This window comes from Elephas maximus, chromosome 24 (genome assembly GCF_024166365.1).
Source record: "Elephas maximus indicus isolate mEleMax1 chromosome 24, mEleMax1 primary haplotype, whole genome shotgun sequence".
In the NCBI taxonomy this organism is placed as follows: domain Eukaryota; kingdom Metazoa; phylum Chordata; class Mammalia; order Proboscidea; family Elephantidae; genus Elephas; species Elephas maximus.
In genome coordinates, this window is record NC_064842.1 from 5,322,515 (window position 1) to 5,349,249 (window position 26,735).

General features: G+C 36.8%; 1 protein-coding gene across 4 annotated transcripts in view; it reads right to left on the reverse strand.

The window, feature by feature from the left end:
- USH2A (usherin) overlaps positions 1 to 26,735 on the reverse strand; it is a 906,431-nt gene that overhangs the window by 729,707 nt on the left and 149,989 nt on the right. For all 4 annotated transcript variants that reach the window (XM_049868234.1, XM_049868232.1, XM_049868231.1 and 1 more), the window contains one exon: positions 2,485 to 2,680. In XM_049868234.1, coding sequence (XP_049724191.1) covers positions 2,485 to 2,680 — 196 coding nt within the window. The remainder of the gene's footprint in view (positions 1 to 2,484; positions 2,681 to 26,735) is intronic.

Here is a 26,735-nt window from a genome sequence, read left to right on the forward strand (position 1 = left end):
CTATTAAAATTGGTCTACATGGATTCATATCATATCAGTTTTAAAAATATGCGCAGTGCTTATTTGAATATGCCATACATATTCCTGACAGGTAATCTATTCCTGACGATGCCGAGAAGGCCTACGGGGCATCACACTCGGTGTTAACAAGTCTAGGCAAGTTAGCACACTTGGCATTTAATTCACATTCTTTTCCCTTTTTATTCTAGATGAATGACCTACTTTAATAAAATTATTGGTGCTAATGTATTTTTACTGGTGATAGAATCATTAGTAAGATTTCACGGTTTTGTTAACTCTAACAGTTTGCTTTGTGAAGCATATACAATATATGTGTATTTTCTGTTTGTTTTATCTCACATTAACAAGGTAAAATTGAATACGTTTACTTGATAATTGCATTAGGAAAAGAGATACACATATCAAGTTATATTTTTTTTATAAAAATACTGCATTTGCAGAAATAACCCTAAAAATAATACTAAATGGTGATTTGTTGTTACTGTTGTTATTATAGGGTCGCTATGAGTCAGAATCGACTCGACAGCACTGGGTTACTAGCTCAGGTTGTTGTTAGATGCCGTTGAGTCGGTTCCAACTCGTAGCAACCCTATAGGACAGGGTATAGCTGAACCACAGGGTTTCTAAGGAGCGGCTCGTGGATTTCAACTACCAAGCTTTTGGTTAGCTGCCAAGCTCTTAACCATTAGGCCACCAAGGCTCCTAATGGTGATTTAGTTGTCATAAAATATATAGCTATATTTTCCCACAAACATTACCTAGATCAACCAAAAAAATTAGGTAAATGGAAGGAAGGAAAGTCATAACAAATTCCAAATAAGCAGTAAATTTTTATTTTCTGCTTCCTGTCTGAAACCTAACCAACAAAGGAACACTCCCATTGATACCCAAAAGTAACAGTGTCACTGTCTTTAAGTTTTGTGCTCACATCTTGAATTTAAAATATATCAAACATTAAAGAACAAAAGATGCCACAGAAATAGAATTCCAAGGTCTTAGAATTCAGTCAGCATCCCAGTAACACACAAAGGTGGGAATCTCTTCATAAGTTAGTGATCCTTTGTCTCTGAAAAAGTTAGTTTTTGTAAACTTGAAAAGAACAAGGGACAGTTTTATCCGAGATTTTGGTGTGATCTTTCTTTACACCAGAGAACTCTTGGGTAATACCATTAAGTGCACCCATTTTCTTTCTTTTCAATTAATTAAGTTGAAATGCTTGATTAGCTAGAATTGCATAAAAAGAAGTATCTACATGTACATACATGTGTATATGAAACATAAGGAATAAACCTCAGAGTATAGCACACAAAGAAAAAGGTATTCACAATGATAGGTGTCTAGCTACCTACCTATCGTTCTGAATACCTTTTTCTTTGTGTGCTGTACTCTGAGGTTTATTCCTTATGTTTCTATGTGTATCTATGTCTATGCGTTTGTGTGTGTGTGCAAGCCATGCACACACTTATCACTGCCAGGCATGTTTTTATTATTGTGAAGCTTGGGTCAGTATTAGAAAAACCATGGAGGACTTGGTGTCTCGAATGACAACAGAAAGGCAAAGGTCTTTTTTAAACTTCCTCTGTGAGCCAAGACTTGTTCAGTTACAATACAGGGCTCACTTCATCAGGAAACTTGCCTCTTATAATATTCTCATACATCAAAATTTCAAAGTGCATTATGTACAGAGTGCGTTTTGGGCACTTGATAAATTTTGTCCTTATGTGGCTGTGGTTCCCCTCAAAAATGTTGGATGTAATAAATTGCTATAATCAAATCTAATTTCTGAAAAATACCTGTGGGAGTAACAAACAAAAAAGCGCGTCTTATATAAAAAAATGATAAATAACACCAAAGGTAGCTGTTTATTATAATCAGCCTGGCACTGAATTATAAAATTAAAATTATGTAGCCCTTTATAACTAACCCTAGCAATATATATGATCTGTGGAATTATGTTGACTTATTTTGCATTTCATAAGAACAGTTCAAAGAAATATAATAGAAAAAAAAATGAAAAGATTTATCACAAAGGACCCTTTAGCAAAAAAGTTTTTTTTTAAAAAATCCATTTATTTTCATCTGTTAAGAGAACTAACATGAAAATGATCTGGTTAGAACTCATTAAGTGTAAAACATTTTGAAAAAGTGCTAATTTTCTAAAAGAAACATCTATGCAGTAGGCAAATTATATTTTTCTATGACTTATGGGACCATGTGAACTAATGCATCTACAGAATAAAGAAACTTCTAAAGGGTTGATTAAGCTCAGCTTCAAGGTGTAGTTTGATAGAATTATTAATTTAATCTTTTTTAGACAGTTAATTTCATTCAAATTGTTTTTCCCCCCCCACAGGCTGCCTTGAGCAAGGAAATTTACTTTACTCTTGATTTATGAAATCAAATACAGAATTTTATTCCAGTTGGTAATAGAGATATGAATGTAAACTTCTGCATTGCACATACCTATAACATTTGCTTTGCACTTGCACTGGCCTGAATTTTGGTGACAGGTAATATCTCCATCCACTGTCCCAGAGGTATTACAGTTGCAGGGGCTACAGCCCTCAGGATCCAACTCCTGAAGATTGTAGAATCCATCCTGGCAGTGACTGCACCGTCTGCCAGACACGTGTCTCTTACAATTACACTGGCCTCCAATCTAGAGGAGATACAACATTTTGTAGAATGATGAACGTATCTATTTTTAGATGATTTGCTCATTAGGTACAAGGCAGAGAAGGAAGGAGAAAAAAAAAATCTTTAAATGTTAAACAGACAAGAAGATAATAAGGTATTTTTCCTACTGATACAAACACAGGAGGCTTAAGCAAGGTGAATATATAGAACCGAAAGAAAATAAACCCCATAGAAGTCAGTCATATATAACTAAAAGAGAAACGTGCGATTAAGCATTAAGTTCTGTACAAAGAAGTCAAAATACAAATATGGAGAGCCCGAAAATGGCAAAGAGGCAGCAGTTAATTGAGTCTTTACAACTCCACCTCTCAGTTTGTTCCTCTCACTTACTCTCTCATTCATTCAAACTTGTTTTAAACATGCCAGGTGTTTAAATTAAGGACAAATCTTTCTATAATAATGTGGTCCTATTAGTGGGAGAAAGACATGGCAGTCTGCTTCTGGAAAGATTTACAGCCTTGGAAACCCTCTGGGACAGTTCTACTCTGTCCTAAAGGGTTGCTGTGACTCAGAATCGACTCCCCAGCAGTGGGTTTTTGGTATGAAGATATCATGATGTTTCCAAGGTTTAAAATACAGTTCTTGATTAATGACATTACTTACGCCTCCTGATACAGACCAAAAGATGCTGTTTTAACACTCCTTTTTAAAAATTTTTGATTTTATTTATAGATCTTTTATGTTATTATTTAAAACCTGAAGTACATTTAGCTGATTCACATTGTGATAAGAATGCAAAACCTCGACGTGTTTTACAGCACTGTCAAAAATCACGGCTGAAAAGTGTTTCCTCTTCAACCTACTGTTTTTAGAAGAATAAAACAAAATACGTAAAATACATATAAAAATACATAATATATACAATGCACACCTCCCATAAACATAGATAATACCATGTTAAGTAAAGATAACTAAGAGCTAAAACCCTTCACGGAGGGACACAGGCATGTCAAATGTGAAATAAACATGAAAAATTCCCTGATAACTCAGGTCTCTTCACACAAGGCAAGTGGATACAGACATGAAATCTCTTACAGGCTGTCCTCACCCTCATCTCATGTACTTGGACTGACCAGCTCCTGTAGAGGCAGGGTAATCAGACTGGGAACTAGCCTATTGGTGGAAAGGCACTGTTTGATTTAAGTTTGATCTCAAGGATACTAAAAAAAATCACACGGCTGGGATTCAGTTACAAAGATGGAGAGAAGAGATCAGGATTTCTAAGACAAAGAAATCTATCACTGCTTCATTCTTCCTCATCTGAGAAACAGGGACTTTCTGGAATCATTCAAGGCAAAATATGATGATTGATATGGAAACACCTAAGACTCTGAAGAATAAAGGGTTAGTCATGAACCCAATGTAGTGGGGATGGTAATAAGCCTCAATATCACAGATATGTGTAAGTCTGGAAGGACACACCTAGGCCTCTGTGAATCATCTCCTTGGGCCTGGCTTTGTTCCTCACCCCACTCTTTCCCAGCCCCATTGGAAACTAGGTCATTATTCAAAATCAGGATTTGATTTGGGCTGAAAAAATAAATGGTATGAGAGTGAAAAAAAAAAATTTTTTTTATATTAAGTACAACACCTCAAATTCATCACCAGATCATTTAGTAACTTATTTTTTGGCTTTTGGTTCACTTGTATTAGCCTTGTTCTCTAAACAGATGGCAAGCCCCTTCAGGGATATGACATAATATTAAATTTCTGTCAAAGAATAACCTCATGCTTTCCCCACATGGGAAGTATATTTATACAAATGGCAAGAGCAAGAAAGAGTGGAAAAGGTAAAGAGAAATAAAGTATATTCTCTGCCCAAACTTTATCCTTCATGTACTTCATAATATTCTCATTTAAATATCACGCTTGTATTAACTAGAGCCTTCTTGCCTCTTGGAATCTAGATTGACTGCCCTGATTGCATTCCTGTGGAAGGACAAAAGTGGCCTTTAAGTTCATGAGAATGCCATGTGTACTGATATCCTCGCAGTCATACTGACCCTACACTTCTGCCTTTTCCATTTTGAAATCTTGTACCCTGACAGCGCTGTCCTATATCACCCCAGAGGTGACACCTGACCAGTGCCTCGATTTCAAAACACGGACTCTTGTTTGTTTGTTTGTTTTAATGAATTCATTATACTTTACTAAAGATTTGCGGTGAAAAGGGGTAGGAGCTTTATTCTACAATTCCCAGTACCTCTTTTGTGTCCCTATAACTAGAAATTCTCCTAGGCTTCCACACTCAAATTAGCCACCATTGCTGTGGCTTCTCTCTCCCGTCTCCTTAAAAAAAAAAAAAAAAAATTTTTTTTTACTCTGCCCTAATTCATGTCTGGGCATCCTTAGGTAGCACAAAAGGATAACATGCTTGGGGGCTAGCCGAAAGGCTGGCAGTTCAATGCCACCCAGAGGCACCTCAGAAAAAAGGCCTAGCTATTTCTGAAAAATCAGCCACTGAAAATCCTGTGCAGCACAGTTCTGCTCTGACATACACGGGGTCGCTCCGAGTCAGCATGAACTCGGCAGCAACTGGTTTTAATGCAAGCCTACGTCTTCTGTTTAGCCTGACTTTAAGGGACTTTCTCACACAGAATATCTTAAAAATGGCCATTATTGCCTTGATTCCTGCTGACACCTGTTTTATCATTTTTTTTTTTTTCAGTAAAAATAAATCTCTCCATATGAGAAACTCTGCTGCAAAATAAGGTAATACTATTTTCCTTCATTCCGTTAAACTAAAATTTTCTGTTACATATACGGATTATAACTTCTCTATATCACCCATATCTTAAAATATGATTTAAAAACAATTGATATGAGGTCTTATAATTTTATAAAGTGGGTTTACTTTATTCAGTTCCTCAAAATTCACCTGAAAACACAAAGTTTACTTCTGCACGCTCGGGTGTAGATTCTCTTTTTTTTTTAATGTGAGAAAATATAGATCATACTCTAGGACCAATTCCTGAGAAAGAGAGGTCCACCTCCCTTTAAAAACGTGCTTCCAGGAGTCGGACACAGTGCTTCTCTGGCTCTGTGACATTTGGTAGAATCCTTTCAAAATAACTCTAAGTTGACTTATTGAGCATGAAACATAATTTTTATGCCAGGAAAGAAGGACCTTTATTCATCACCCTGACTCCTTCATACCAGAGGAAGGAAGTACCCTCCCCATGAGCTCCAGTTAGAAACTAGGAAATAACTTTGATTAGCCTGGCTTGGGTCCTATGCCAATCTCTTCTTTTTCTTGTTTCTTACGGTGGAAGGAAGCTGAGATCACTGATTTGGGACATTTCTTCTTTTCTAACAGAGGTATTTAGTGCTATTAATTTCGTACTAAGTAAGTATTGCTATAATGGCATCCCACAAGATTTGAGATGCTGTGTTTTCTCTTTCATTCAGTTCAAAATGCTAATTTCCATTTTCATTTCTTGTTGGACCCTTGGGTTATTTAGAAGTGTGTTCTTTAGTTTCCAAATATTTGGGGATATTCCAAGAGTATTATCTTCTTGATTTCTAATTCAATTATGGTCAGATAACATACTTCGTGTGATTTGAATTCTTTTAAATATATTGACGCTTGTTTTACAGCCCAGAATGTGGTCTATTTTGGTAGATGTTTCCTGTGGCCTCAAAAAATATGTGTATTCTTTTGTTGCTGTGTGAATGTTTTATAAATGTCAAGTAGGTCAAATTCGTTGATAGTGTTGAGCAAATCTATATACTTACTGATTTTTTGTCAGTTTGTTCTATTAATTATCGAGAAGGAGAATTGAAATACGTGACTGTAATTGTGGATTTTTCTATTTCTCCTTTCAGTTCTCTCAGTTTTTTCTTTGAATACTTTGAAGTTCTGCTATTAAGCGCAAAATGTTAAGGATTTTTATGTCCTCTTGATTAATTGACCCACTTTTCAATATGAAATAACTTTCTTTATCCCAGATAATATTTTCACCATAAAATCTATATTTTCTGGTATTAATAAAATTCCTCCAGGTTTCTTATGATTAGCGTTTGCTTGGTATGTCTTTTTCCACCCCTTTATGCTTAACCTATAAGTATCTTATATTTGAAATATGTTTTTTAAAGGCAGCATGTAGTCTTGCTTCAGAATCTAATTTGCCAATCTCTGACATTTAATTGGGGTATTTAGACCATTAAATTTAACATGATTATTGATATACCCATTGCTGTCAAGTCGATTCCAACTCATAGCAACCCTACAGGACAGAGTAGAGCTGCCCCATAGGGTTTCCAAGGAGCAGCTGGTGGATTTGAATTGATGACTTTTTGGTTAGCAGCCAAGCTCTTAACCACTGTACCACGAGGGCTCCAATTATTGATATAAAATGATATAAAAAAATTTTTTTGTTGTTAGGTTTAAATCTGTCACCCTCTTGTTGTCTGTTTTCCCCATATGTTTTTTGTTCCTGTTTCCTGCCTGATTTTGTATTATTTTATATTTTTATGATTCCATTTAATCTCCATTGTTGGCTTTTAGCTATAATTCTTTGTTTTATTATTTTTGCCATTGCTTTGATGTCTATAGTGTACATCTCTAACTTACTTAAGTCTGCATTTAAATGATAAAATAGTTCACATATAGTATAAGAACCTTACAATAATATGCTTCTTTTTCTCACCTCCTGACCATTGTACTATTGCTGTAAAGATACTACTTGTACATATGCTATAATTCCTTTACTAAAGTCTCATTTTTTAAAAATCAGTCCATTATCTTTTAAAAAGAATTCAATCATTAGAAAAACATATATTTGTCCACGAAGTTACAGTTTTTTGAGTTCTTCATTTCTTTACGTAGATTGATTTTTTCATCAGGTATATTTTACTTCTGGTTGGAGGACTTTACGCTTTTTTATGGTGCAAGTCTGCCTATGGTAAACTTCTATTTTTAGCATTGTTAAAATGAATTTATTTCACCCTCACTTCAGAAAGATATTTTTGCTAGGGATAGAATTCCAGGTTCATTTTTTAATTTATTTATCTCCTGTATTTTAAACATGTTCCTCTGACATCTTGCTTGCATTGTTTCTGACAGAAAATGTGCTGTAATTCTTGCATTTCCTCTATGATGCTGTTTGTCTCCAGCTGCTTTTAATATTTTTTATATCATTAAAGAGAAAACTATCTAGTTTTGAGCAACTCAGTTTGATGTGTCTTTTTGCAATTTTCTTCATGTTTTTTCAAGCTTCTTGAGTCTGTGGTTTTCTAGTTTTTATTATACAGTATTTAGAATTTTTTTGCTATTTTTTCTTCAAATAATTTTTCTCCCCCCAATCCTCCTCACCTCTCTTTTGAGGACTGCAATGAAACACATATCAAGACTTTTTAAGTTGTCCCACAGTTCACTAATGCTATCTTAATTTTTTCTAATTTCTCTTTTCTCTTTGTGTTTCATTTGTATAGGTTATATTGCTATGTCTTCAACAGTAATCAACTGATTAATTTTTTTCTACAATGTGTAATCTATTATTGACTTTATCCAGTGTATTTTTTCATTTCAAACATTGTGTTTTCAATCTGTGTAATTTGATATGTATCTTTTTTGTAACTTCAAAGTCTCTATTTAACCTTTTGAACACCTGAAATACAGTTATAATATCTGTTTTAAAGCAAGTGCTGGACATTGTGAATTCTATCTTGTTGGGTGCCAGATATATTATTTGTTCCTATAAATATTCTTGAGCTTTGTCCAGGATGCAGTTCAGTTACTTGGAAATAGATATTTTTAAGTCTTGCTTTTAAGATTTATTAGGTAGTACTGGAGCCCTGGTGGCACAGTGGATACGAGCTTGGCTGCAAACCAAAAGGTCAACAGTTCAAATCCACCAATTACTCCTTGGAAACTGTGGGGCAGTACTACTCTGTCCTATAGGGTCGCTACGGGTTGGAACTGACTCGATGGCAACGGGTTTGGTTTTGGGGTTGGAGCAGTGATCAGTCTAGGCATAGTCCTCCCTATGGAGGCAAGATGCTTTTGTGTTCTCTATTTAATATCCCATGAATCATGAGGTATTTCCAGTCTGGTGAGCTGAAACAGGCACTATTCTTTGCATGAGTGCCAAGCACTGTTACTTTTAATCCCTTGGGTTGTTCTTTCCCCAGCCTCACACACACGTAATTGATACTTGAGGAGGACACTCTGCAGATATCTGGAATTATCTTTCTGTGCTTCTTTCTCCTCTCTGCCCCAAACTCTCATCTCCATATCCTCAACTCAGAGAATCCATTGGACCCACCTGAGTTCTCTCTTTCTGCACCCTAGCCTGGAAATTCTCTTCAAGCAGGAAGCTGGGGCAATTGTAGGATTGTTTCATTTTTTTCCTGCTTCTCAGGGATCACTATTCTTCATTGCTGGTCTTCAATGTTTCATATATATTGTCCACATTTTGGTTGTTTAGATGGGAGGATAAATTCAGGTTCGATTATTCCATTTCTTTGGAAGTCTAAGTCTCAAAAAGGTGTTTTTTCTAGACCTGATAAAACAGCTATAAGTTGACTTTAAGGGAAAACCATATGATGAAATCCAGAGAGAATTTTAATTACCTTCATCATAGATGGAGTTGCACTGAGAAATGTTTATTAGGGTGTTTAACTTAAGCTCCATGATCTGAACACAAACCAGACTGAGTGTCAGACAAGCTCTACAGAGACATCTCTGCTTATTATATTGGAAAAAGGGACCACATGGGTTAAAAACAACACTATCTTCTTAAGCTGGGTAGAGATCAGGAATAATTCTGAATACCCCACAGTGCAATGACAGCCCCCCACAACAAAAATTTATCCAGCCCAATATGTCAGTGCTGAGGTTGAGAAAGCATAAGAAAAATGGGCTAAGAGTCTATATAGAAAGTCATCAGACATTCAGATGTCCTTTGGAACCTCACACAACCAGGTGAACCACTACTCCGTTGTGACACCAGAGTTTTTTATTTTTAAGAAAGATTAAAACTAACACTCCCCATCCTGTGCATAACCAATAGTCAGTGAATGAGTGAGATGCAGAATAGAAATAGGAGGATGGGAAGATTAAGTGAATAGTGTATATACCAAGATCGGAACCTGCCCCCATTCTCTTTCCCCTATACCCCCATCTGGAAAGCCAGCAGCCAGACTTACTTCCCTTAAATAATAAACAGATGGATTCTCCTACAGAAAAACTAAAAAGCTACAGAGATAACCTCTGGGACTTATATCTGAGCTCCCCATGGCTACAAAGAAAATCTCTCTTTCTGCTCATACTCACAAAAGTAAAGCACATTTTGGAAATGTTTTACCATCTCAGTATTGAATAGAATAGGCAGCAAGGATTTGTCAGGCATCTATGCAAAATTTCCAACATGAAAGACAGAGAACAATAATTAATACAAAGAAGAAGAAATTCAGAGGGGGGGAAAACACATTGCAAGGAATAGAAAAAATACCAACCAAATACAAGTAAATAAATAAATAACCCTATTATTGTCTCCAGAAAGGTAAGGTAAAAGTTGATTCCATTAAAAAAAAAAAAATTGTAATAAATTCCTTGAGAAAAAAAAATCTGTGAAGGAAAGAGCTCTTGAAAATTAAAAATGCAATAGCCAAAACAACCTCAATAAGAGGGTTGGAAGAGAAAGTTGAGCAAATTCCTCAAAATGAATAATGAGGGAGGGAGGGAGGAAGGAAGGAAGGAGCCCACTGGATTTCCAGAAGGGGAAAAAACAAGCAAACAACAACCAAAAAAACGCTTTCTTTATGGCTTCCTCTGTCATCTTCTGGGCATGACCCCAACATTTCAAAAAAAAAACACAAATGGCCAAAACACGTAAGAACAAATATGCCCAACAACATACTGGAAAAATGGTTACGTGTCCATCTGTAACATCCATAAAAGTTGAAAATAATATTCAACACTTTACAAGGTTAATTATGAGAAGAATGTACTCATATGTTACCACTGGAAGTGTGACTAGGTTACAAATAAAATATATCTTCCGAAAAAAGTTTGGAACCCTTCATTCACATTTCCTATTTCTAAAAGTTTTTCCCAAAGCAAAGATCTATACTTTATCCAGGGATACGGTCTAGAAACCATGAGCAAAAGCACTCTGTCCCCTGCCCTGAGAGCTGTCACATTCCGGGTGTCTCCTCAACTTAAAAAAAAAAAAAATTTTTTTTTTTCAACTAAGTTGTGTAAATTCCTTAGTTGTGTAAATTCCTTATTATGGATTATGTACCGTCTTTATTAGTCACAGTGTACCGTGAAGTACTTCAAACAAGCTAAATCTAAGGAGGCCTTTGTCTACTATTGATAAAATGAGCATAATATCTACCTCCTAGACCTGTCATCAGTATTAACTAAGGCTATTATGTACAAGGGTTTACCATATCTCTGGAACACAGTAAGTGCTTGTTAAAGATGAAGTATAATCACTACTCTGCATATTCCACACTGTTATTGGATAAATGGTGGATAGTAAAACGGGTCAGATTGATAGTCAAACTTTTTTCAATCTTTCTCAGGTCCCTGAGTGATGTGAATGATTTGCACTTGGCTGTTAACCTAAAGGTCGGCAGTTTGAACCCACCCAACGGCACTGTTGAAGAAAAGCCTGGAGGTATGCTTCCCAAAAGATTACAGCTGAGAAAACCCTATTGGTCAGTTTTAGTCAGTAGCACATGCAATCACCGTAAGTGACTTGATGAAACAGGTTTGGTTTGCTTTTGGTTTAAAGTACTTGAGAGGCACCTGCGAAGCAAAGAGACCAGTCATTTGCACCCTGGACAGGATTCTGAAATCTTTGAGTGTTCCTTCTCCCCTCTCATTCCCCATCAGCTACATGGCCTCTGTTCTGTTCTCAGAGCACACCAGGAATGCTCCCACGTTGGGGTGTTTGCAAAGGCTTCTCCCTCTGCCTTGCCCCTTCCTCCGGATTTCCACATAACTAACTCTCTCACCTCCTTCAGGTCTCAAATCAAATGTTACCTTCTCCATGAGACCAATGATGAACGCATATCTAAAATTGCAATTCTCTTTCTTCAAAAGGCACTCCTGAGAGTTTTTGCATTTATTATTACCCTTCCCTCCACTCCCCAGCCCATATTACAATGTAAGCTCCACAGTGGTAGGGGTTTTATCCTGTTTAATACTTTGTTAAATAAATGCACGCATTCTCATTTTACAGAAGAAGAAACTGTTCCTTAGGAAGATCAAGTTACTTTTTCAAAAGTCATACAGCTGGTATGTGGCCTAATTCTCAAATCCATGCTCATAAGCAGTTTGCTAAATTCACTCCCTTTGTGATAAGCTACAAATCTAATAGCATATTAGGAAGATTGTTAGACTCAAGAAAGGTTAGCGATGGAGTGTAACTGTAAATATTCAAAGCACTTTGAAAGAGTCAGGAAAGCGGTCCGGGTGTTGTTGGTGAATTGCTTTGAAGCACACTGACGTTCACTATTGGTTGCTAGATATAGCCTTGGGACCACACCCAGAACCTCTCCATTTTGGACAATAATGTGGAAGTCTTCTCTCCCAGGCTGTGGAGCAGTGATGGATATGCACAGCCATTGTGTGAAAGCTGACACAATGGATTTGGTGGGGACATTAGTGGCAACAGAGAAGAGTAAGTCCCTGCAACAATTACCCTGGTCATCATTCTCACCTTTCCTCTGCACTGAGACATGGGATTCTATCAGGGTACAATAATCCATATGTGATTTTTCATGTGTATGGAAATGGTACTGTTGTGCTTAAAGAAAATATGAAGCATGATTTCAATATTAACAAGCTGGGTGAGCACAGTATTGATCAGAGGTGCTCTATACACCAGGCACTACATTTTAAGTAATTTGAAGCCACACTTTCAAAACAGCAGAAATAGAAATATATGTCTTCCTAAGCACTCACTTGGCTGGTGGTAGAGAAAATCTAATGCTCTATAGATGACATCTTCTCACTGAACTCACTAAAAGCCAATGAGGTAATGGTGATATTGTCAAAGTAAGATTTTTGAAAGTAGACTCAAGAATTTAAGAACAGGAAATCTGCCCTGGAAATTAAATTGGATTTGGAGGGTTTTATTTGAACAGAAAAGAAATATGAGAGCCAAAAAGAAATCTTTTAATCAATGAGAATATTCGTCACAATATTCTTTTTTTTTTTTTGAAGAGAGAACATTATAGACTTTTATAGAGATTCTTTAACTCCTACTCATCCCTGTTGGGGACTTCATCATTCATGTTGTTATTCAATAAAAGTTTGATCATCTACTACCATGAGGCATGCACCCTGTGAATTTTATAAGGTTATATTATACTTCAATACCTTTCAGCTTCTATCACTTCTGCCCTCAGAATATCATTATCCAGAAATTATATACAGAATGATTTCCATGAGTCTGCTCCTCTCTCCTAGCCCATTTAATAAATGCTATCAACTTGATTTCTTCCACTCCAATTCTGATAATGATATTCTGGCATTACAAATATGCAGTGTTGATAGTGAAATGCTCTAGGTGCAAGAAATAAGGGGGTGCATTTTCTGTTAAAAAAAATTGAAATCAATAGTAAAACTATTTTACTTGAAATACAACCAGGATGCTCCTTAAAAGTAATGATGGCAAGACTTTGGGCCTCTTAATTTGGATACATCACCAGAAAAGACCAATCTCTAGATAGAGACTCAATGGTTGGTAAAGTAGAAGGTCAGCAAAAATGAGAAGAAACCCTCAGTGAGGTGGATGGACATAACAGGCACAATAATAGACTCAAATATACCAATGATCATTAAGATGGCACAGATGGGGTAGTGCTTCATTCAGTTATACTTAAGGTCACCATGAGTCTGAGCTGCCTCAACGCCAACTGACAACAACAGGAAACAGCTCTCAAGACTGTTGGTGATACCCCTCCCTAACGTGCTAGAACACTGCCACCACTCCCTCCTGAACTGGTACAGCACAGCGTCTCTCCCATTCTCAGAGAGAGAGAGATTCAATAGCTCCTAACTAATGAAGTCCAATTCCACGATGTAGCTTCAACATTCCTCTCCAGTCTCACCTAACGTTGCTACTATACCTAAGTGACGGCTCTGGAACTTCTATAACAAAGACTAGGTGGCAGCAATCTGGCTGGAAGGGCTGCTCAAGGATTTGCCTTATAGCTGCATTTGCATATCAGTATACTGTTCTTACATCACAAGATGATAAGCCTGTTTTGAATGTCTTAGAGGAAGATGATGATGGAAAAAGGAGAGTGATTATGGGGGAATGGGAGACTTGATGCCCACCAAGAAACTTTTTATTTTCCTCCACCCATACACTAAAATGTTTTCTGCAAATGATTATAGCTTTACTTCTTTTTTCTTGATTTTCATGTTGCCCTATATTGGACCTTTGTTACAATTTTTTACAGAAGTAGTAAGAACAACGATGCTTGTCTTGTTCCTGATCTTAGGGGAAAAAACACAATGCTTATTGTTAAGTATGTTAGTTGTAGATTATTTGCCCTTTATCAATTGAGGGAGTCTTCTTCTATTTTTAGTATGCAGACAGCTTTTATTATAAAAGTGTTTTGAATTTTTTTCAACAGCTTTACAGCATCTATCCAGAATATTACATGAAATTTATCTTTTATTCTGTTTATGTGGTTATTACAGTCATTGATTTTCAAATGTTAAACCAACCTTGCATTCCTGGTATAAACCGAAATCAGTCATGACATATAATAACCCTTATTATATATACTACTGGATTCAATTTGCTGATATGTCATTAAGGAATTTTATACCTATATTCATATGGAATATTGGTATGTGCTTTTCTAGGTTTGGAGATTAAGGTTATATAGCACTCACAAAGTTAGTTGGGAAGTATTTGCTTCTCCTCAGTTTTCTGAAAGAGCTTATGTAGGACTGATATGATTTATTCCTTTATGTTTTCATAGAAGTCTGAAGCTTTCTTTGTTGAAATCTTTTTGATCATGAATTTAATGTCTTTAATCAACATGGAGCTATTTAGTTTTCTATTTCTTCTATGTTAGTTTTGTACTCATTTGCCCATTTCATGTAAAATGTCAAATTTATTAGCAGAGAGTTGTACATTATGTTGCATTATTATTCTTTAGATGTTCACAAAATATGCAGTGATGTCTCCCTTTTTTTCCTAATATTATCATATATATTTTCTCTCCTTTTTATTGGTCAGTCTCACTAGGGGTTCATCAATTTTTTTTAATTTTTTCAAAGAACCAACTTTTGAGTTTATTTTCACTATTGTTTGTCCAATGTCCATTATACTAATTTTCATGTTATTTTTATTATTTTCCTTCTCCTATTTACTTTGAGTTTGGTTTGATTTTTTTTCCCCCCTTTCCTATCACTTTTTTTTTTTTTTTCCTATCACTAGTCTGGCTCAGACAACAATTAGCTTCATTCTAATGCTTGGCTGCAAATTTTTGATAGAGTCATTTTGCCACTCATCCCCACTTATCTCTACTGCCTGTCTTTCCAGATCTATAAAAGTCTTAAACTCCCACAAAAGATCTGTGATTGGTGGGAATAGAAAATACTGTGTTAGTATGGGGGCCTAGTGGCACAGTAGTTAAGCATTTGCCTGCTAACCAAGAGATCAGCAGTTCGAACCCCCCAGCCACTTCTTGGAAGCCCTACAGGGCAGTTCTACTCTGTCCTATAGAGTCTCTATGAGTAGGAATCGACTTGACGGCAACAGGTTTTTAGTTTTGTGTTAGTGTAGTAGAAGACTGTGCTCATTAGGTGAAGGGTGGAGAAAAAGAAAGGCATCAATGAGTGAAATAAGTTGGAGAAAAGGGAGAAATGGAAGCCATAATGTAGAAGAACAAGCAACAAAAGAGATTGGGTTTATAGTGTTCCGTGTATTCTATGTGTTCAAGGCAAGTTAGATAGTAAAAGTCAAAAAAAAAAAAAAAAATGCAGAGGATTCAAGGACAATGGTTACATGGCCACAGAGTTCTTGAATCTCTGAATTCCAACATCAAAATAGAACTAAATAGCAAAGCCAAAAAGTCTAGGAATAATAACAATAATAAAAAAAAAAATCTAGGTGTCTAGGTATCTCCAGAAATGTTCAGAGAGAAGTAGGAACACACCACCAGCAGTCACAAGGCCTGCATGGTCTCAGCATCTGTGTGGAAGAAAGCAGAGAGAAATAATAGGGCATCTGACTTTTCAAAGACCTGAAAACTGGAGAGCCTAAAGTACAGCAGGCCAATTTGAGAACAGGGAGTTGAAACTGGGGTTTTGCTGATAAATTACTGATTGATTGCAAGAGTTCTGCAGTGGACAAAAAGTGAACATGAAACTACCATATGACCCAGCAATTCTGCTCCCAAGTATATACCCAAAGGGCTTAAAAGCAGTGACTCAAACAGACACATACCGATGTCCATTGCAGCAATCCACAATAGTCAAAAGGTGGAAAAATCCTAAACGTCCATCAACGGATGGATGAATAAGCAAAATGTGGTGCATACACAGAAAAAAAAAAAAAAAGGAGAATATTATTCCATCATAAAAAGAATGAAGACCAGGTGGATGCCACAACATGAATGACCCTTGAGAGCATTATGCTGAGTCAAATCAGTAAATAGCAAAAGGACAACTATTACATGATCTCATTTATATGACATATCTGCAACAGATAAATTTACAAAGACCAAAGCTTTATCAGTAGTTACTAGGGGTGGGTGGGAGGGGAGAGAGGGAGTCATTGTTTAGGAAGCAGTGAATTTCTGTTTACGGTGATGGAAAATACAGCAGTGGTCACAGTGACGGTTGCAGAATTGATTGTCTAAATTGTACGTGTGAAAAACGCTGAATTGGAAAATATTGTGTTTATATATATATTTATGACAATAAAAAAAAAAGAAAGAAATTTACAGTGAAAACTAAAGGGATTGGAGTAGTTCAGCCTCTATGAACTCTGAAAACTGACCCACTAGGGCATACTTCCAGGGCAAAACCCCAGAGTTAGAAGAAACTATTGAGAATAGATGGACAGAATAAATTGTTACGATAAACAATAAGATATGCTAAAAAGTAGAAGTCCTGACGTTAGCATGGATTTGTCAATGGCAATGAAAAAAATTAAATCTTTACATAGTTCATTTAAAAATAGTGGATAGTAAACAATATATTTCAGGAAGGTTAAATTTAATTTTTCAGCTCCCAAATGTTTATTTTATTCACCATTATATATGCTTTTGCCTAGCCCAGTGTAGCATCCACATATTTTTTAATTAATTGATTTAATAAATTATTTAAAATTAATCAAAATATGTTTAGGGTAAATTGTTAAAATGTTATGAGAGTTACAAAAATCACTATATTCTACTTACTTTTCTTAGGGAGTTATTTATGACTCCTTGAATAGCTTTTTAGAGAATAATAACTGCCCCAAATTGGTCTCCATTTAAGTAAAAGAAAAACATAAAATATTCATAGTTTTAAAATATTTGTTTCAAAAGACTATAAATGCCATTTTTAAACACTGAAACAAATTTAAATATGCAAATCTATATTCAACATACGTTCAGTGCATTCTCAGGTTGAACCCTCCAATTGCCCAAATCAAATAACTTATCACCCAGACCTACAGAATTAAGTCCTGAAAGGTTGAGCCAAGGAATCTTCATTTTTCAAAAAAGTCCTGTTAACAATCCGTACAAACACTAAAGTCTGAGAACTACTGCTTTAAGTACTTGCTACCTGTTCTTTCACCACTAAGTCAAGTGATTTCCTAGAAAACTCCATCTTACTCTTTTTTCTTCTAGCTTACCATGCATCTCATCAAGTTATTTGTAGATATAACACTGAATATCAGAGAAACATAACCTCTATGAACTGGACCAATACTGGAGTATTTTCCTACTCAGCACCTGAACATAAATCTGGAAATAGTCTGGTTTCAGCAATGCTTTTTGTTTGTTTGTTTATGAACTATCTAATCACTTGCAGCAATGCTGGTGCATAAAAGTAACAACAACATACGTGGAGAGAGAGACACAGTGCGGAGACTGCTTAGCGCTAATATGTGGAGCTTGAGAATTACTACACTTTTCTAGCATAGATACAACAACTTCTTTTCCTAAGCTTCTCCCTCTCTGGAGAAGAAAAGTCCACGTTAATGTAACAGGCTACCTTTGTAAGGTACTCATTCCACTTCAAAAATAAATTAATGAATCTGCAGTGGTTTCTGCCACATGTAAATATCAGGAGCAGGAGAATGCCGGGTGAATAATGTACACTGTAATGTTTGTTTCCATTTAAGTGTTTTCTGATACTGCTCTTTATCATCTCACTCAGCTGTCGAAAATACTCATTTGAGAAGAAAAGCTTCTACATTGGTGTAAAACCCAGCTGTCTTTTCTTTTCCATTCCATAACGCCTGTCATTTGTCAGACTGGGATATTTTTACAGCTCCCCTTCACCCCCTGCCAAAGGCATTTCTGAGAAACCACTTTCCAAACTTACCGACCATAATCTCTAAGGAGTAGGTAACAAGGTAAGGTTCTGAAGCTTGCTCAGATGAAGCAGTAGTAGGAACCGAATACATTTTTTCTCAATCTTTTGAGTGTTAAAGACGGAAAGAATGTAAAGAGTTTCCCCACATACTGCTCTTCCCAGCAATAGTTACAAACTTGAATGGTTTGAAGAGGAAGAAACACAATTATAGGTCTTCTCGTTCTTAAAAGGGTATAATTGCATACAGCAGCATTTTTTTTTTCTTTTCTTACTCCCTTTTTTTTTTGGCTGTCTTAGGTCTCTTTTGCTCAGAAATTACAAGCTGTTTAACTTGTAAAAGATGTATGTAATATATGTCACCACGTTAAATTAGAGCATTTCATAAATGTCATCTGAATGGCACAACTATGCAGTATGGTCTTATAATTGGCTGCAAAATTAATATAACGGTTATTAACAAAATGGTGCTTTGATTTTATCCAAATCAAAGATCTCTCTGTAGCATTAAAAAAAATCTCCAACATGACTAAATGTTTTATGTTAATGTCTCATAGAAATGCAGTTTTAGAAAAGTTAACTTCTTTGGTTTGATGATCTTTTTTTGTTTTCAATCACCTCATATGTATGTGAAAGCTGGACAATGAATAAGGAACACCAAAGAACAGATGCCTTTGAATTACGGTGTTGGCCAAGAATATTGAATATACTATGGACTGTCAGAAAAACAAACAGATTTGTCTTAGAAGAAGTATAGCTGGAATGCTCATTAGAGTCAAGGATGGTGACACTTTGTCTCACATACTTTGAACATGTTATCAGGAGGGATCAGTCCCTGGAGAAGGACATCATGCTTGTTAAAGTGAGGGTCAATGAAAAAGAGGAAGGCTCCCAATGAGATGGATTAAACAGTGGCTGCAACAATAGCATAGCAACGACTGTGAGGGATGGCACAGGACAGAGCAGTGTTTCGTTCTGTTGTACATAGGGTTGTTATGAGTTAGAACAGACTAGAAGGCACCTAACAACAACAACAGCCCTTGGTATGGGAAGCCCTGGTAGTTCTTGCCTTTCATATGGAAGACCTGGGTTCAATTCCTGGTCGATGTGCTCCCTTTCCAATCATCACATATCTGTCAGTGGAGACTTGAATGTTGAATGTTGCTATAATGCTGAGTAAGTTTTAGCGGAGCTTCTAGACTAAGTCAAACTAGGAAGAAAGGCCTGGAGATCTACTTAGCATTTGGGTCACACAAAATATAAGGTAATATTTTTTCTAGAAAATTCATAAGGTGACTTTTGGACATGTAGTGATAATTAATGACAGATATTTAATTCTGAGCATATGAGAAAGCATCGATGAACTGAAGAACAACTATATTCTGCTCCATTTTTTAAAGTAATTCCCTTAAATTATCACCAGACAGAGCAATTAATTGTCATGAATAGGGTTCTTATTCCTTATGATTCCATCTTCCATAGGTTGGACCTGGAAATACTTCCTTCACTGATGTCTTTCCATTTCACCTACTTCATTTCAATCCCTAGTCTCCTGCCTTATTCATAAGTTTGTTAATGCCTCTTTATCATTCCTCTCTGTTCTAGCTCTATGCAGCAGTCTACGGATGGCTTACTGAGCATTGCAGTCAACCATTCTCTTTGTTTATGTAATTACAACTATATTTTCAGTTTTCAGCCAACTTTTAGACTTTCTTTTTAATTTTTTTTTTTTTTCAATTTTTAAAAAGTGGCTCAGGTTATGTCCTCTAATTTCAAAGACAGGGTTTAAGGAACCATTCAACCCTAATTTAACAGAAGTGCAGTGGCGTGGAAAACTTAGAAAACCATTTGATTTTAAGATGAGACTAAGAGGACGGAAAAGAGTAAGCCCATGCCTGGCCAGGGGTATACATGTGTGTATACCCATACCGCCCAGCACACACACATCCACATCCAGCTTCCTTAGTCTGTCATGTATCTTTGATAGACAAAGGTCTAGCTCCTTAGTTGTTACAGAGTGGTCCACAGACCAGCAGTAATGTCATCATCTGGGAGCTTGGAGATATGTAGAATCAGGCCCTACCACAGATCTCCTGAATCAGAATCTGCATTTTTAAAAGACACCTGGAATATTCACATACACTTTAAAAGTCTGTGAAGCACTTCTCCGGCGGACCTACACATTGACTGTTGTGGCTGGACCCTCATGGTTTCCTCAGAGCTAGTTCCAAGAACCCAGCCAAGTAAGAGGGAGAGAAAGTAAGAGGCACGGGAGAAAACTGCAAGCAAGTAAGCACTCAACTAATATTTATTGAATGCCTTCAATGCTAATCAGCTGTATGCTAAGGACTCTCACTTCAGTCTCCTCACTTCATCACCGTAGAATCTTCTGTGGAGGTGGCTACAGCAACACCAGAACACCAGAAGACCTATGAAAGGGCAGGGCCAGCAGAGGGGCAGGTTGGAGCCAGAGAGTTTGCTCCCACTTTGAGTCAGAAGTAGACTGGGATCTCCAGATATGCATTTTAAATGTGGGTTCTAGGCCCTTCTCTGTATACCTCAGGGTACAGCCAAGTGTTAATCAGCCTGGGACTTCAGGTGGTTCATTTGGACCTAAACCTCACTAGATGAAAAAAAGGGGAAGTGTGGCCAAGCTCCAAACTCAGGACACATGACAAACAACTCCTGCACTGAGTTCAAAGGAAACAAGAAGGAAGCACATTAGCATGCTGGGAAACTCTCATGACAGGTACTTGGAGTAACAGCTACTCCTATTCATAAGACGGTAGACAGTCAGAATCCACCAGCCACTCCGTGGAAACCCTAGGGGGCAGTTCTACTCTGTACCAGAGGGTCACTATGAGTCAGAATTGACTCAACAGAAATGTTTTTTTCCTTTTTTTCTTAATTCATAAGATAAATGGACTTCTCCATAAACCCAGAACCAAAACCCATTGCCGTCAAGTTGATCCCAACTCATAGCAACCCAGTAGTTCTTCTCCATAGTGCAATGGTTTTTTTTTTTTTTTGGTTTGTAATCCACCAGGCGCTCCTTGGAAACTCCGTGGGGCAGTTCTACTCTGTCCTATAGGGTCGCTATGAGTCAGAATCAACTCGACGGCCCTGGGTTTGGTTGGGTTTTTTTTTTTTAGATACCTTTTGGATCTGATGAAAATACTGAAAGCTCTCCCCTCAAAAAGATACAGACACTCCTCCAAAAATTTTAGAGAGGTACACTGATGCTCTAAAACTCATCCATGTAACGCTAGGGGTCCAGAGACTCTATATTAAGAACCCCTCAATAATAACTCCTCTTCATTTTCCTCTCTATCATTGATGTTAATATTATTATTGTGCTTTAAATGTTCTTGGTGTCTTGCCTTTGGCGTTAGCGTTTTTAGGTTCAGTGACTCAGAGCATGACTTCATGCCATTCTCAAGATCTTGGCATTCATATAAGAAAGAATTACAGCTTTCTTATAGAAGACTAAGGCAAAAATGCCATATCTTATGAGATTGGATTGAGCTTCAAATGACAACTGCCAAAGGGAAAGTTCCCTTCCAGAACACAGAGCACACAGCACAGGCAGTCAGGCCATTTGGGGCTGGCTTGATTCCTGAGATATAACAAAATGAATCTTGAACTACTGCCTAATTTCCTTGTATGCTCCCTAATATTATTAAGGATTACAACTGCATAAATCTATAAAATGTCCTTGAAATCAATTTTAAAGTTTATAATTCGGACATTATTAACAACTTTTTTAGCATGTATTCTGTTATCCTATTGAAAATGACAGTAAGCATTTTTAGAAATCTTTTAATACATTATTTAGGCAAGGTATACTTGAGACAGAATTTCAACATGTAACAATAATATATACACTTTGTCTCTGTGCTTAAAGCACAAGAAAATGAGAAGAATTAAGACCATTTGTATATATAAAACCAAAAATTTTAAGGAGCCCTGGTGGCACAGTGGTTAAGAGCTCAGCTGCTGACCAAAATGTTGACAATTCAAATTCATCAGCCACTCCTTGGAATCCCTATGCGGCAGTTCTACGCTGTCCTAGAGGGTTGCTCTGAGTTGGAATCAACTCAACAGCAACGGATTTGGGTGCATATACTTAAAGGAAATTATCATTTGACACCATCAGAGACCAACAGATTCCTTATTTTGACTTCAATTATTTCTTTGCTTCATAATTATCTGTCATTTCTTATATTTAGTATTGTCTACTGTCTTGAACTTCTTTTTATTTTACATATTAAATATTATATTACGGGTGATTCCCTCACATGTCTGTCAGTTTGTCATACTGTGTGGGCTTGCGTGTTCCTGTGATGCTGGAAGCTATGCCACCGGTATTCAGATACCAGCAGGGTCACCCATGGAGGACAGGTTTCAGCTGAGCTTCCAGACTGACACAAACTAGGAAGAAGAACCCAGCAGTCTACTTCTGAAAATCATCAGCCAGTGAAAACCTTATGAATAGCAACAAAACATTGTCTGAGATAGTGCCCCCAGGTTGGAAGGCACTCAAAAGATGACTGGGGAAGAGTTACCTCCTCAAAGTGAGTTGACCTTAATGATATGGATGGAGTCAAGTTTTCAAGACCTTCATTTGCTGATGTTGCATGACTCAAAATAAGAAGAAAGAGCTGCAAACATCCATTAATTATCAGAACCTGGAATGTATGAAGTACGAATCTAGGAAAGTTAGAAATCATCAAAAATGAAATAGAATGCATAAACATCGATCTCCTAGGCATTAGTGAGCTGAAATGGACTGGTATTAGCCATTTAGAATCAAACAATCAGATGATCTACTATGCTGGGAATAACAACTTTAAGAAGAATGGTGTTGCATTTATTGTCAAAAAGAACACTTGAAGATCTATCCTGAAGTACAATGCTGTCAGTAATAGGATAATATCCACATGCCTACAAAGAAGACCAGTTAGTACAACTATAATTCAAATTTACACATCAACCACTAAGGCCACAAAAAAAAAAAAATAAAAAAGGCCACAGATGAAGAAATTGAAGATTTTTACCAATTTCTTCAGTCTGAAATTGATCAAACATGCAATCAGGATGCATTGATAATTACTGGTGATTGGAATGAAAAAGTTGAAAACAAAGAAGAAGGATTGGTAGTTGGAAAATACGACCTTGGTGATAGAAACGGTGCCTGAGATCACATGATAGAATTTTGCAAGATCAACAACTTCTTTATTGAAAATACCTTTTTTCACCAACATAAATGGCAACTATACACATGGACCTTGCCAGATGGCATACACTGGAATCAAATCAACTATGTCTGTGGAAAGAGACAATGGAAAAGCTCAATATCATCAGTCAGAACAAGGCCAGGGGCTGATTTCAGAACAGACAATCAGTTGCTCATACTCAAGTTCAAGTTGAAACTAAAGAAAATTAGAACAAGTCAACGAGAGCCGAGTACAACCTTGAGTATATCCCACCTGAATTTAGAGGCCATCTCGAGAATAGATTTGATGCATTGAACAGTAATCACAAAAGACTAGACAAGTTGTGGAATGACATCAAGGACATCACACATGAAGAAAGCAAAAGATCACTAAAATGACAAGAAAAAAAGACCAAAAGGGACATCAGAAGAGACTCTGAAACTTTCTTTTGAATGCTGAGTAGCTAAAGCAAAAGGAAGAAATGATAAAGTAAAAGAACTGAATAGAAGATTTCCAAGGGTAGCTTGAGAAGACAAAGTATTATAATGACATGCCCAAAGAGCTGGAGATAGAAAACCAAAATGGAAGAATAAACTCAGCATTTCTCAAACTGAGAGAATTGAAGAAAAAATGCAACCCTCGAGTTGCAATAGTAAAGAATTCCACAGAAAAAATATTAAATGACGCACAAAGCATCAAAAGATGATCGACAGAATACACAGTCATTATGCCAAATAGAATTGGTCGACGTTCAACCATTTCAAGAGGTGCCATATGATCAGGAACCAATGGTACTGAAGGAAGAGAAGGCACTGGCAAAAAACAAGTCTCCAGGAACTAACAGAATACCAATGAGATGTTTCAACAAATGGATGCAGCACTGGAAGTGCTCACTCATCTATGCCAGGAGGTTTGGAAGACAGTTACCTGTCCAACTCAATGTAAAAGATCCATATTTATGCCTATTCCCAAGAAAGGTGGTCCAATTGAATGCAGAAATTATAGAACAATATCATTAATATCACATGCAAGCAAAATTTTGCTGAAGATCATTCAAAAACAGCTGCAGCAGTATATCGACAGGGAACTGCCAGCAATTCAGGCCAGTTTCAGAAGAGGACATGGAACCAGGGTTATCATTGCTGATGTCAGATGGATCCTGGCTGAAAGCAGAGAATACCAGGAGGATGTTTACCTATGTTTTATTGACTATGCAAAGGCATTCAACTGTGTGGATCATAACAAATTATGGATAACATTGCGAAGAATGGGAATTCCATAACACTTAATTGTGCTCTTGAGGAGCCTTTACATAGATCCAAGAGGCAGTTGTTCATACACAGCGAGGGGATACTGATTGGTTTAAAGTCAGGAAAGGCGTGTGTCAGGGTTGTATTCTTTCACCATACCTATTTAATCTGTATGCTGAGCAAATAATATGAGAACCTGGACTACATGAAGAAGAATGGGCCACAGGATTGGAGGAAGACTCACTAACGACCTGCATTATGCAGATGACACAACCTTGCTTGCTGAAAGTGAAAAGGACCTGAAACACTTACTAATGAAGATCAAAGACCACAGCCTTCAGTATGGACTGCACCTCAACATAAAGAAAACAAAAATCTTCACAACTGGACCAATGAGCAACATCATGATAAGTGGAGAAAAGATTGGAGTTGTCAAGGATTTCATTTTACCTGGATCCACAATCAACAGCCATGGAAGCAGCGGTCAAGAAATCAAAAGATGCATTGCATTGGGTAAATCTGCTGCAAAGGACCTCTTTAAAGTGCTGAAGAGCAAAGATGTCACCTTAAAGACTAAGGTGCGCCTGACCTAAGCCATGGTATTTTCAATCACATCATATGCATGTGAAAGCTGGACAATGAATAAGGAAGACTGAAGAATTGACGCCTTTGAATCGTGGTGTTGGCGAAGAATGTTGACTATACATACCATGGACTGCCAAAAGAACGAACAAATCTTTCTTGGAAGAAGTACAGCCAGAATGCGCCTCAGAAGCAAGGATGGCAAGACTGCGTCTTACATACCTTGGACATGTCAGGAGGGATCAGTCCCTGGAGAAGGACATCATGCTTGGCAGAGTACAGGGTCAATGGAAAAGAGGAAGACCCTCAAGCAGGTGGATTGACACAGTGGCTGCAGCAATGAGCTCAAGCACATCAACGATTTTAAGGATGGCTCAGGACCAGGCAGTGTTTCGTTCTGTTGTGCATAGGGTCACTATCAGTCAGAACCAACTCAATGGCACCTAACAACAACAACAACAACATATCTGGGTTCTCTTTTCTGTTCCATTTATCTGTGGGTCTACCCCTTGTCCATGCCACACAATATAATAAGCCTTGAAATCAGGTAGAGTAATTCCTCCCACTTTAGTCTTTGTTTTCAAAACTGCCTTAACAACTCTAAACTTTAGCTATTCCAAAATTTCCATATACAGTTTAGAATAATATTTTCTGCATATCCAAAAAAAGCTTTCTAGGATTTACATAGGAATTTCCTACTAAAACATGTGTATCAATTGGTGGGAGAATTACATTTTTACTGTTTTCTTCCATTTACGTTGATTTTCTTTGCTTTCTTTCATCAGCGTTTTGTCCTTTCCAGTCTACAAATTTTGCACGTTTTGTTAGATTTACACCTATCTCATTATTTGAGCAATAGTAAATGGTATCGTATTTTTAATTTTGGTGTCCATGCATTCATTGCCAGCATAGAAATACAATTGGTTTTTGTATGTTCATCTTCTGTCTCAAAACCTTGCTGAACTCACTTACTTGTTCTAGGAGTTTCTTTGTTCATTTGTTTTTATTTTTTGTTTTGTTTTGTTTTTGTATATTCCTTGGGATTTTCTAAATAGACCATCATGTAATCTGAAGATAGGGACAGTTTTATTTCTTCCTTTCCAATCAGTGTGCCTTTTATTCCTTTTTCTTGCCTTACTATTTTGGCCAGAACTTGCTGTACGTGTTGAATACCAGTGATGAAGTGGACATTCTTGGCTCCTTCCAATTTTAGGAGAAAGTAATATCTTCCATGGAATCCACTGAATGGCAACAGGTTTGTTTGTTTGTTTTTAGCTGTAGATATTTTTTATAGTTGCTTTTTTTCAAGTTAAGGAACTCCTTCTCTATACCTAGTTTTCTTTGAAGGTTTACCATGAATGGGTGTTGAATTTTGTCAAATACTATTTCTACACCAATTATTATGATCATGTGATATTTTTCCTTTATGTTGCTAATATAATGGATCATATTGATTTTCAA